At 38.2% G+C, this 13,053-nt stretch overlaps 1 protein-coding gene across 2 annotated transcripts in view; it reads right to left on the reverse strand.

The window, feature by feature from the left end:
- ATRNL1 (attractin like 1) overlaps positions 1-13,053 on the reverse strand; it is a 944,263-nt gene that overhangs the window by 533,994 nt on the left and 397,216 nt on the right. For both annotated transcript variants that reach the window (XM_067537030.1, XM_067537032.1), the window contains exon 20: positions 7,434-7,527. In XM_067537030.1, the coding sequence (XP_067393131.1) occupies positions 7,434-7,527 (94 nt within the window). The remainder of the gene's footprint in view (positions 1-7,433; positions 7,528-13,053) is intronic.

A 13,053-nucleotide genomic window follows, 5' to 3' on the forward strand; every position in this document is an offset into this window, starting at 1 on the left:
TGGTTCTCTGACATGTTTACAGCTTTGTTTTCCATCAGTATTTTAACTACATATTTAACACATCAGTTATAAAACAACAGTCCTTGATATACCTCAGGCCTTCTCTTAACTTCCCTGCATTTAAGTACTGGCACCTAAAATTATTGTCTCAACATTTTTATTTGCTCCCTTATCACCACCATTTCTCTTTTCCTTTATGAGAACACTGCTTTCTAGGAATAGCATAAGACATTTTAGACTCCAGTTTCCTTTCACTAAAGAATGGATCTTGTGTTTTCCACATAAAATGTAAATTTTAGGATTTGAAACGCCTTTTACATTGCTTAAGAAAAGTAATGTTACTTCACATTTACAAAGTGCCTTTCCCGCCAAAGAATCCAAAAGGCTTTACAAACTTTACAAATTATATATGCTATGGAGTACAAAGAAGAAAGGAGGGGAAGTCTACAGAAAGACAGAACAATACAATGGTTAAATGTACGTTAATCAGTATCATATGCAGTGTTGTAGCCATGCTGGTCCCAGGATTTAAGAGAGATAAAGTGGGTGAGGTAATAATGTCTTTTACTGGACCAACTTCTGTTGGAGAGAGAGACAATCTTTCAGGCTTACACAGAGCTCTTATTTAGAAAATGTACTCAGAGTGTCACAGCTAAATACAAGATGGAACAGACTGTTTAGCGTTAAGTTGTTAACGCATATGTCAAGGGACCATTCCAGGTGTGGCCCATTAATCTTTCAAGATCCACAGGTCCTACACATGCCTATCACAACATGTGATGTACCTGATCCAGTGCACTAAATACTCCAACAACAACTATGTGGACTACGCTCTCAAATGAACTCTCACAGAAAAATGATAAAAGACAAAAACACAGTATTTATCTGTGGGTGAACACTTTTCACAAGGGATCACTCTATATCTGACCTCCCATTCCTCATCCTCAGAGGAAACGTGCAAAATATCTTCAAAAGAAGAGCCTGGGAACTTAAACTCATAATATTCCTAGACACTGAAAATCATGGACTGAATGGAAACACTGGATTTATGGCTCATTACAAAAATCTATAATCCACGGCCCCTCCCTTCCACAATGACAAAACTCGTACTAACTTCATTGATCTCAGGAGCAGGCACCACGTCCACTTGGGTCTAGAACAGTGATAATCAGACTGAGGCTCACGAGTTGCAAGTGGCTCTTTAATGTGTCCCCTGCAGCTCTTTGCTGCACGTAATATTAAAACACCGTGATTTAATTATTTACCAATCTAAATTATTAATCAATCAGGATGCTTTTACTATCTTATTAACCAATTGTAGTTGATAAAATAATAATACTTGATCAGTCATTTTGCGGCAAGATTATATATAGATTAAGTATTTCTACTGTCATACTGTTTAAATATGAATCTATAGTAAATGAAACAATGAACTCACACTATTGTAGCTCTTTTGAGAAAAGTTGATTGCTAATTTGGCTCCTGAACCACTGACATCTGAGTATCACTAGTCTAGAAAATAAAGAACCTGTCTTTTTAAGTGTTCCCCTCACCTCCAGTGTTAGCTGAAAATCTCCATAGAACCATCTGTTAGCTAGCTAATAGAGCAATATTGATGGCCATCTCAGAGGACAGCGAGTTTTTGATTAAAGAAAGGAAAGTCCCAGGACTGTACTAAGAAAGGGGAGGGAGACAATGGGAAGTAGCTGCCTTATGTCAAATACCATCAACAACAGAACACAATACCCTCAACAGCAAAGTAACAAAAAAGGAAAGTCTTGAGGAAAAAAACCAAAAAGATACTGTTCTTTGGTATACAAAATAATATCCTATATTACATTTATTAACTTACATTCATTTCAGAATTGCACCAATCACCATAGTAACTGGTGTTAAATTGATTCTATCTTCTACCAGGAAACAAAAAAAGCTGCTGGGCTAAAAGAAGCTATTTTATTAAATTATGCATCTCTCAGATCCCTTCATTTTTCTCTTTGATAAAGGAAGTTCCTTCTAAAGTGGTACTGTTATATGATTGCCATTTACTGTTCCCACAACACATGAGTCTGACAAGAGATGCAGAGGGACAAATTTACTTAGGCATAAGTGGATAAAACTATAGTAAAATCAGTGATGTGGTGAATTTGGTGGCCTAGAGTCTCCAGTAAAATGCTGTCCTGTCTTTTTCTGTTATTTAGAGAGGTTAACCCACTGGTTTTTGCAGGATTTTTTTTTTTTTTTTAAATATTTGAAGGGATTTTCTGAGGTCTTGTTACTATTTAGATCAGGAACACAGCAGAATGCTATCAGTAAATTTCTATTTAAGTTTAAACTCTGATCCCTGTATTGTTTAAATAGCCTTTTAAAAGCTGTGCTATATTGATCATTTGTATTTTGATATCCAAGATTGTCTCTATGTAAGAACTAATAATATGACAGCACACAAATGAATTGCTTGGATATTTAAGGACTTTAAATAGTTAATAATGTATTTCTTTACATAAGAACCATGTCAGTTCTGTTATGTTCTCCCTTACTAGAATTATATACCAAAAACTACATTAAAGGAACACTGAAGTTGCAAAGTCTTGCATTCAAAAGCTAGGAAATGCCAGAATTAAGGCTGCCTGTGTCCATCACCACCATTTGTTCCAGTTCCCCAGCTCAGCTCTTTTTCCTCGCTCCTTACCTCTAGCCCCACCTCCTCATACCTCTGTATTCCTGCCAAACTGACTTTCTCCTCCTCCTCCTCCTGCTAGCCTAACTCACCTGTGCTGCAGCAGCATGGAGAGCACAAGACAGAGTTTCCCTGCTCCCAGTTCTTGGGCTTCTTCTGGCAGCTGATAGAAGCAATTACAGGGAATGTCCTGCTCACAGGCCCTTCAACCTGGGATGGAGCATGTCCAATAGAGCTGGAATCTTTGGAGAAATTAACCACCAAACTCTACTAAGTCTCTACTGAGTGTATGTGAACTGAGATTTTCAGAGGCTCATAACTTAGTCAAATTGAGGCAGATTTTAGAGGATGACAAAAGGCACATCCCTGACACCACAGTGACCCCATTACCAAATGTCAAGTTCTTGCTCCAAACATGGGGGGCTCTAGAGCTTCTGATTTCAATGTTTGTTAGAATATTTTAATGTGGGCAAACCAAACTATTTCCCCCTAATCTTGTTTTGTACTGTTTCTGTGAAAATAAAAAACAAAAACAAAAACCTGAAGCAGACACATGGCATGGAAAATTTCAAGTTAAATGATTAAAGTTTGGCACAGTTAATCAACTAAAAACAAGGTCTTATAATGGAAAATATCAGGCAACATTAATTATAGGCATAATTCGATGTCCTGCTTGTAATGCCTTCTCTTGTATTTCCCCAGGATAAACATGAGATCTAGGGAAAAAAACCCAGGAAGGGATGTACTGACTGAGTCAGAGTCTTTCAGCTTCAAGCTGGGATGAGGTTGAAAGATCACTTTATCTTTACAAACAACAATGTAACAAGGGTTTGTCACAAGATACTGGAGCTCTTCAAGCTGAAGCAATGGCTATTGAGAATTTCGTTTTGTATGACAGGTGATCTACAGAGGAATCTTTTGAGGGGTTCAAAGAAGGGCACATCATTTTAGTGAGGACTATGTTCAAGTCCAAGGAAGAGGCATCCTGACTTACAGTAGGGAATGAGGGAAAGTACTATTAGGTCCCTTCAGAAATCTGAAGACTGTAGGATGTGAGAATGTCTGATGATAAGTTGAGATGGCAGTGAAATAACCTTTAGGGATGTCAGAGACAGGCCTTGGGATCTCAGATGCAGCAAGTGGTCCAATATGTCAGACATCTCTGCCATTGAATGAGTAAGGTGTGTGGGTGAGGAACAGTGAAAAACACAACAGAAACACACAGTGAAGGAACAGAAAGCCAAGGAGACAGCCAGAAGAAGAACTGGGGTTTGGCCCTGAGAAAATGTCTACAGAGAGAGCTTTTTGGACTGAATGCTTAGTGAAAGAGGCTTGGAACTGTGGCAAATAAACTATTCCGTGAGCAAAGAAACTATACACGCATGCGATCCTCAGGCACCAGCTTCTTTGACACCTTTCTCTGCTCAAAAGGCAAGACCTCAAAGACAGATTCAAGGCATTGCGTATGGAGTGTTAGTATCTTGCCATTAGTGGCTGGTAGATTGTGGACATACATCCAGGGAGCCCAAAGAATATGTCTTGCAACACAGAAAATCCAGTCTCCTGACCCCTCTATATCAGTGGAAGTGGTGTTGTTTTAATATATGTTCTCCTGACCAAATCCGCTGAAGCCACCAGGGAATTCGGGCTCAGATGCTGCTTAAAGTAACTAACTCTGAGAAGGAACATGGGTCATCTTTATCTGCCCTCCTGGGTACTGTTGTGAGGATGATGGTGTGAGCCAGATGCCTTGGCCAGATCCAATAAGTCTTTGGCTGATGGGAAGGGCTATCTTGCCCTTAGAACTAATATCAACTATGAATATCCATGAACAATGATCCATTATACTCAACACTAAACGCCAAAACAAAAAATTATAACAATATAGAATTTGGGCTAACAAATTAATGGACACAGCACTGCTTTCTCTGATGGTAATGAGAGAACTGGGGTGGCTGGGGAAGTGCATCTCAAAATGGTTGAAGAAGGTTCCACAAGCTCATTGACAGAAGGTACCGTCCCACCAATGGAAATGCACATAGGTCATTGAAGAAGAATGTAGCAGGTTAAATACCTTGAGTTTTTGCATCAGGAAGGTGTAAATACTATTAGCATATTGTTTTGATCATGACTAGGTCAGTAGTTAGTAAGAACTCTAATATCATTGGTGATAATACATTATATATTAGATATCAATTCGAAACCTTCTAGGCTGTTTGATCTCATGCTCCTATCACTGTGACCCTTTGTCTTATCTCACAATTCCCTTCTTGTTTCTTCTCCCACCAAGGTTCTCTTAACCTAGGCGGTAAGTGCTTCAAGACAGAAACACTCACCTGCTCCATATTTTACAGCTTCTAGCACAATCAGGCTCCTATCTTTACTGTGGACTCTATACCAATACTAACAAATAATTATATTTCAATAACACAATATGAATAAGGTGCCTGACTACTAGGGATGTACAATGTTAAATGGTTAAACGGTTAACTGTTTACTAATAGTTAACTGTTTAGTATTAGTCTTATCGTTAACACATATCTAGGCTTTCCCGTACTTTTGTTCAAATCCCAAGCAGCGAGCGGCTGCCAGGGAGGAAGTCTGAAGCGCAAGGGGCTGCTGGACAGCCAATCAAATAGCAGTGGCCAGCCCTAGCTGCAGACGCTCGCGCGCTGAGCCTGAGGAGTGACTGCTCCTCTTGCAGAGAGAGGTGAGGGTGGAGTGATGTCAGACAGCAAGTCCGGCCCTGAAGGGCGGCAGAGCCATCCCACTGCCATTTGGACTCATGCCCCTTTCCCCCCACCATCAGGGTAGCACTGTCTGGGAGGCTGCCCTCCCCACAGTCTGGAAGCCATCTGGAAGTCATGGGTGGGTGATAAATGTGGGAGGTAGGGGCTTCTCTCCAGATTCCAGCAGTCACCATCAAGCCAGTCCAAGTATTAATTATCAAAATTATATCAATTAAACGGTTAACTAATACATTTTTAATAGTTTAAATGGGTACATTTTTAAATGTTATTTACATCCCTACAAGAAATTTACATCTGGCTACAAGAAAAATAATTAGCTACCTTTCTTAAGTACACTCCACTTTTAGTATAAGGCTCTCTGTTTATCTATGGACACATTTATATTAATAATGCATGCATCACCATGGTATCTAAGCACTGTTGGATCATTTCCTGGAGTAAAATTTCGGTATCACTGCAAGCCATGTAAAGACTGGTTTCCAGTGGAACAAGCTGATCACAATTTATTCCAGCTCAGATAGAGGAAGGTTTATTTTCACCTCTTCTGAGAAAATGTGGGCCACAGAGTCTTCATTGTGAAATTCTGCTGGATACTCAAATAGCAAGTCCAATGACCAAGTGAAGGATTCTTAACTGGTTAAATGTAGTCACCAATTTTATCTAGCATGTTTCCCAGGTAAACTCTATTCACAATGTAATCCTGCAGAAAAACATGCTGTCCCATAACCATTGACACGTACTACTTGGAAGCCTCAAGAAGAACTAACTTCTGCAGGCAAGATGATTATGGATAGAAATGTCTACATATTATGGCAATTGGCATTCTATAAATAGCTAAAATATATAGATTAGATAGTTTATAAAAAGTAAAATAAGGGATTGGTAACAAATTTACTAACCAGAAATTTTGCAAGTAGAGTAAAGAGTACGAGTGCAGTATAATTCGTTTTCTCAAAGGACTACATGATACCTTTTTAAAAATAGCATCACTTTATAACACCCTAAAACTGTTCCTAAAACTGGTGTTATAATAAAATAATAAAGATAATGTGATAAATGGCACATTTTCTTCATTTTTTACCAAAACAGAGGAAGACTTATATTTCCATAATAGTTTCTATTTACCCTTCAGCATTTCTGTTTTCTGCAAGGAAAACAGCAGAATTACCAGCGGGACAAGCTCCTAATTTCCTGAAAATTAAAATGAAGAGGAGAACAAATCTGGAATAAATCTGACCTGGTTAAAAATATGGTATCATTTATTTTTAATATTCCTTTCAGAAAAGCTCTATAACTCATAATATTTTCAAACTCAAACACATGAATTGAGACAGACTGGGTATGACCTTTTTAAGTAAAGAGAATCTGAGTCACGCTGTAGAAAAATCTACTTAGCATAACTTGTACTTTATTTCAGCATGTATGACCAGTCAGAGTTGCATTTCTTTAAATGTTAAAGACCTAGTCAACAATCCTACTGATTTCCAGTATAAAAACAAGAGTACTAACTGCACTTTCCAAAGCTAAAGGCCTATGTACTCCTTTTGTTCAAATTTAATTGCCTGGATGAAATGTCTGAAGAATTATTCACCTTAAAATGTTTTTGAAACACTAAAAATCTAATTACTATAGCTTCAGACCTAAAGGTATGTGACATATGTACCTAATATAACTCCTAGCACCACAGATATTTTGGACTTTGAATCCAATTGCACATAAAATAGAACCAGGCTACCAATAATTCTCCAGCCATCTCCTTTTATAGGATACTATAAAAGCTATAGCGGCTGCATAATGTTATTAATATTTATGAAGTTATTCTTTAAAAAGAGAAAATAATTTTGCCTTTTTCTAAGGAATGTAGATGTACAGGGTGACCAGATTAAATAGTGAAATCGCTTAAAGGTCACTTCACAGCAAAAAGAAAAGGAAATGGAAAAATACAAAATTAATTATCCTTTAGGAATAAATTAAAATAATTTCAGACTATATTCAGTTGTACTCACAGTTGACATTGGTCTCCTTTGATTCCTTTAGTTGTGCAGAAACATTTTCCTGTTTGCATGTGACAAATATTTGCATGGCCACTGCATGTGCAAGCTATAAAATCAAAGGAGAAAGAGATTTAACCATCTATATTATATTTTATGACTAAACATACTTTTATTGATATTAATATTGTATCCTAAATGTGTTACAAAGAAGGTGTGGTTAAGGTATTAATATTTCCAACATGAACCCTTATAAAGCACATATCACTAATATGATCATTTAATTTATATTCTGCAGCGCTGGGAATTCAATAGTCTGAATGTGCCTTTAGGGAGCTTTTATCTAAAGACTACTGACATAAATAACAAAGGTTTCAGAGTAGTCAGTACAGTTTATCATTTTAATGTGACTTGGTATACAGTATGGCAAATATATTACTAAATATTAACAAAAGTAAACCTTATGTATACAAGGTAAAATCCTGAACTATTGCAGTTGATGGCAAAACTCCAATGGACTGGAATGGGACCAGAATTTTGTCCACCTTTTCTAATTAAAGAAAGGTATATTGCAGGTGCCAAACAAATTATACAATGTATCCCTATCAGTTAAAGTTGCAAATCAGTTACATTTGACCAGAAAAAAAAAGTAAATTTAAAGCTTTTAAGGACCACTCAACAGGGGCTAATTTCATACAATACCATTTCTATGGTCCAAAACAAGAACATTCTAGAGGCAAAAATACAAAGAGCACTTCTGCCTTTATATTCTAAGGCCTGGTCTACACTGCCAGCAAAATTCGGCAGCAGTCGACAGGAGTTACACAAGCTACGCAGAGAAGCTTGCGTAACTCCTGCCGACCTTCGTAACTTCCCTTTAGAGTACCATCTCCACTGCACTGCGCCGAAGGGAAATGTGTTCCCATCGACGCAGTGCTATGCTCTTTGGGAAGGTGGTTTTATTAGAACGACTTCTGGATCAATTGAGCATGTCTTCACTGCTGCTCAATCAAATCGGAAAAATCGATCTGACGGCGGTGAATTTGCCGCCATCAGTGTGTACATGGCCTCTGTAAGGTGGTACAGAGAATGTCAGCATTTCATTAAGAGATGTGTGATAAGTCAATTTAAGGTCCCAACAGAATGTAAAAGAGCACAGCTCTGGGCAGACTGAATCCTACCCACCCACCCCTGGTAACTGTGATGAAAGATACTGAACTATCTGCAGTTAATGTACTTGCCTCTTGGTAACCTGGTGTAGATTGTGTTGCAACAATCTAATCTCAAAGTCATATAGGTAATGAATTAGGGTATACAAGGCAAGACAACAATCTAGTGATAGTCATAATATGCTTAAAACCCTCCCTGAACACAGCTGACACCTTATATCCTGTAATTGTGAACTTATCTAGAGATCAGATCCTGCTGTCACTGAAGTTTTAATTAGAGCCAATATAAAATATTTTATGCACAATCTTCTTCATGAGCATGGATATAACCCTAAATGGTGAGCTACATGTAATAAAAGTTTATTTGCCAGTTTACAATCCTATTATAGAAGTGCTATTTTTCCTGTTGGCAGAGGGAGTGAGTTTTAATGGTCTTATTCTGTAGATAAGGAATAATATAGAAAACTCATTCCTGTGGCAGTGCCCCATAACACATACCCGAACACCATATGTCCCCCTTAAACCAACAGACAAAAGTATTAATGTATTAGACAACTGGATACCAAAATATTACACATAAAATGTACTTTACATAATAAGAGAAATGTCCATGTGTTTGAAGGATAGCACATCTGATATTTCAAAGAAGCCTTTCCCAGTGTTTACCCCATGCATCTCCAGTTAGCAGACCATCTGAAAGAAAGCAAGATGAAGCAAAAAGAGCTGAATGCAGCTTAGGATGGAGTGGGGTGAATGTAGCTGAGCTCCCTTTGAAAAGTTAGTAAGAAGAGAGCCAAAAATGGCTTAAGACTGGTGAAGATATGACCATAGTAGACAAGCTTTAATAAAAATGGAGCAAGTGGGGACGGAAAGAAAAGAACACAAGTCAGGAGAGAGAAGAGAACATCTCAGGGCTTGGTACAAAGAACACAACCCACAGTTATAGTGATAAATGCAGTTAAAATGAAGATGCCTTCAAAGAGTCAATTTACGATTTAAGGTCTGATCCTGCCAAAAGTATACATATTTATCTATAATCACTTAAGCAGAATTAAGCAGGTACGTAAGTTTTGAAGGATCAGGGAATTAAGCACACTGTGGCCAAATTTGACTTGGATGCTATGACAATTTTGGGGTGCTGTCTGTACAGCTTATGAATTCTACATGATATTATGAAGTTGTTACTATGAAAATTGCTGTATCATGAATGCCTCTCTGTTTGTGTATCCATCGTAACATGGCAGAGTTGCATCATATCTCTACTGCACCACAGACAAGTGTGGACTGTTAGAACTCAATGACAGTTTATTCAGAGTTAAGTACCTTGGGACAATCGGTGTGCTAAGGAGGTTGCCTGAAGCTCCTCATCAACAGGGGACCATTGTCTGGAGAGTGGAAAATCCCAAATGCAGAACAAAGATACCAAGGTGTTGATACTAGCCTTTAAAAAACCATGGAAGCTGGGTAGGTGAGGGGAACACTCACCGAGAGACACACAGAATGTTTGGACAGGAAAGAGGTAGGGAATGGACAATCAAAGTCACAGAAGGTAAGTTGAGTAGAAAAGGCTCCATGTTTCAAAATCCAAGCTATGCACTGCAATAGAAGAACTCCGTATGGCCCCAGAGGACTCTGATCCCAGCTCAAAGATGCTTTGGAGTGGTGAGAAGCATGAAAATGCATGTAGAGATTATTATTTTTGTAAAAATCTGTGTATTTGTTCTGATAGTAAAGAAACAGCTATAGAACCCTGTGCAAAGTATATGTGTCTTACATCCATTATACCTAAAATGTGGCCATTGAAAAGGTAACCCCAAAGGCTCACACCCGTGGGATTCTGGGAAAGGCTGTGTTTAAGTGATTGAGGAGTCAGCACTAGTTCTAGGGTAGACAGGAGGCTATGTGGTCTAAGCTCTCAGGTGGGGGTACCACCAAGTCTGCACCCTGACAGTGTGCCTGAGGACCCCAAGACTGAGACAGTCCTGGACTCTATTCAGACTCCAGAAACTTAAAACACTCTGTGATCCAGTGGCTCCATCTGCCTACTGCAGTCAAGTGAGTGGTCAGGAGATAACACTTGACCGCACCTGTAACAGATGCCACAAATAATAATAAAGGCATTTACCTTCCAAAAGACAGATGCCTAGGAACAGGTTAAAACAGCAGGAATTCTCCCCCACAATCTTCGAAAAAATTAACTGGGGGAAGGGCTTCACTCTCTTTAAAATGGAAATAGGATGTTATTAGTATCCTGACCTTAAGCATAATTATGAGAAATGTGGTCAATATCACCACCATTCAGGTAGGAAGATGTCCTTAACAGCTACCTGAAGTGCCACATTTTATAAAATGAACAAGTTAAATAAGATGTGATTGCTCATTTAAATTTTTACTTTCGTCACCAATGCAAATAGCAACTTGCCAATTAAAAAGTGCTCTCCTTCATGCAAGTTAATGAAAGAATTAAGATCAAAATATCAATGACTCTTCCTTTCTGAAATATGCTGCTATATCATGGGCAATAAACATTTGCATGGAAATGTACAGGTCTCAGTAACAACAGGCAATGAATAAAGGAACATATCTGGTTAAAAGCAGTGGCTTTTTATACTATTTATTATTTATTTATACTATTACTAATATTATTTTATTATTATTATTATTTTACTACATGATGCTTTATGTAGAAGTCCCAGATCCAATGACTACATTCATCTCAACACAATTTACATAGCTCAAGAATATAATAGGGCAGTCACATGTAAATAATTTGTTCAATTATTCAATTGTTTGCAATAATTTGTTCAATTGTTAGTTAAATTAAAATGGTAATATAATTAATGATCACGAGACCATCTTTTAATCCATGTGATAAAGTGCTACATTAATTAGGGAAGAGACAGTCGTTAAAGAAAACTGAAGCATGAAGAGAGAGCTCTTACAATGTGGACTTCTGCTCTCACAAACAGAAGAGGAGAGGAGCAGTTCCCACTACTTTTAGCAGAGAATGGGGAGCTACACTTTCTAACAGCCCATTTCCCTTTTACCTTAGCCCTTGGGCTGACAGTATATAAATGGAATAAAATGCATAAGGAAACCATGAGCAACACTGAATCAGGCTATGTCTACAATGACTGCGGCAAACTCGCCGCCGTCAGATCGACTTATCTGGATCGACTGAGTGGTCAGTGAAGACCCGCTCAGTCGATCCAGAAATCAACGTTATTGATCCACCCCTGCAAGTGGCGTAGCGCTGCATCGACGGGAACCGGCTCAGTGCAGTGAAGACGGCGCGCAGAAGAGAAACACAATAGTCGACAGGAGTTACGCAAGTTCTTTGCGTATTTTGCGTAACTCCCATGGACTGCTGCCGAATCGCAGAGGTAAGTGTAGACCAAGCCTCAGTAAACTAAATCTGTTCATTTCAACTGTCATGAAATGTCACCTACACTGTAAAAATCTGTGATTGGAACTAACAGCAGAAATTTTTACAAAGTATGTGGTGATAACAGAATATTTTTCTTTTCTTCAAAATAAGATATATAACCACCATAGTTACAAAGTGATACCTGCAATTCCCACTGAATGTTAAATTTTGCTATGATCCTGACTCTGCACAATAAAAGTTCACTGAAAATGTATTCCTCTGTAATAGGTTATAATGTTTTCCTGTATTCTCTCAAGTACCCCATTCTTTGTCAACAGAATGATTGTTTAAGTACTTTTAACAGGAAAGGACTCTTTTCAAATGTTAACTTGCACTATGTAAATCATTGCTATAATGGCAGAAAGAAACAAATGAATATGTAGACAGTATATTCCTAGCAGCCTTCTGTGCTTATTGTGCCTTATCAGTTAATAGTCCATAACAGTGATGCTCCATTTAAGAAAAAACATAAGCTGCAGGGCAACTAAAAAGCTGCATTTTGGTTAATGTTCAAAAACTGTCAATTTATGGACATGCCTCGAATCTGAAACCAACTAAAACTTAATTTATGACACAAATACATGGATTTCTCCAGCATCAAAGCTGTTCATTGCATATGAAAAAAAACAAAAAACCTCAAAAGTCTTTCCTGTTAGTGCAATTTCTTTTAGTTAAGCTTTAATTTAGTGAGTAAAAAACCAGACACTATGTTCTTTACTCTGAGAATATGTCTACACTACCACTTATGTAGACATACCACCTATGTGGCGTTGGTGTGGACAGTGCTATGTCGGCAGAAGTTCTCCCGCCGTCATAGGGGCCGCCGCCCATTGGGAGTGGATCAATTAAATTGATGGGTGAGCTCTCTCTCTCTCATTGGCTTAGACCAGCTACACTAGAGAGCTTATAGTGGCGCTGCTGCATTAATGTAGCTGTGCCACAGTCAGCTCTCTAGAATAGCCATAGCCTGAATGTTCTTCCTGGAATAACAGGTTAAAAAAGAACATGGCAAAAGTTAGTTTAACTGTGCTTTCATGGC

This window comes from Emydura macquarii, unplaced genomic scaffold (genome assembly GCF_026122565.2).
Source record: "Emydura macquarii macquarii isolate MOO-44397 ecotype Brisbane River unplaced genomic scaffold, CSIRO-AGI_Emac_v2 contig_3692, whole genome shotgun sequence".
Lineage (NCBI taxonomy): Eukaryota > Metazoa > Chordata > Testudines > Chelidae > Emydura > Emydura macquarii.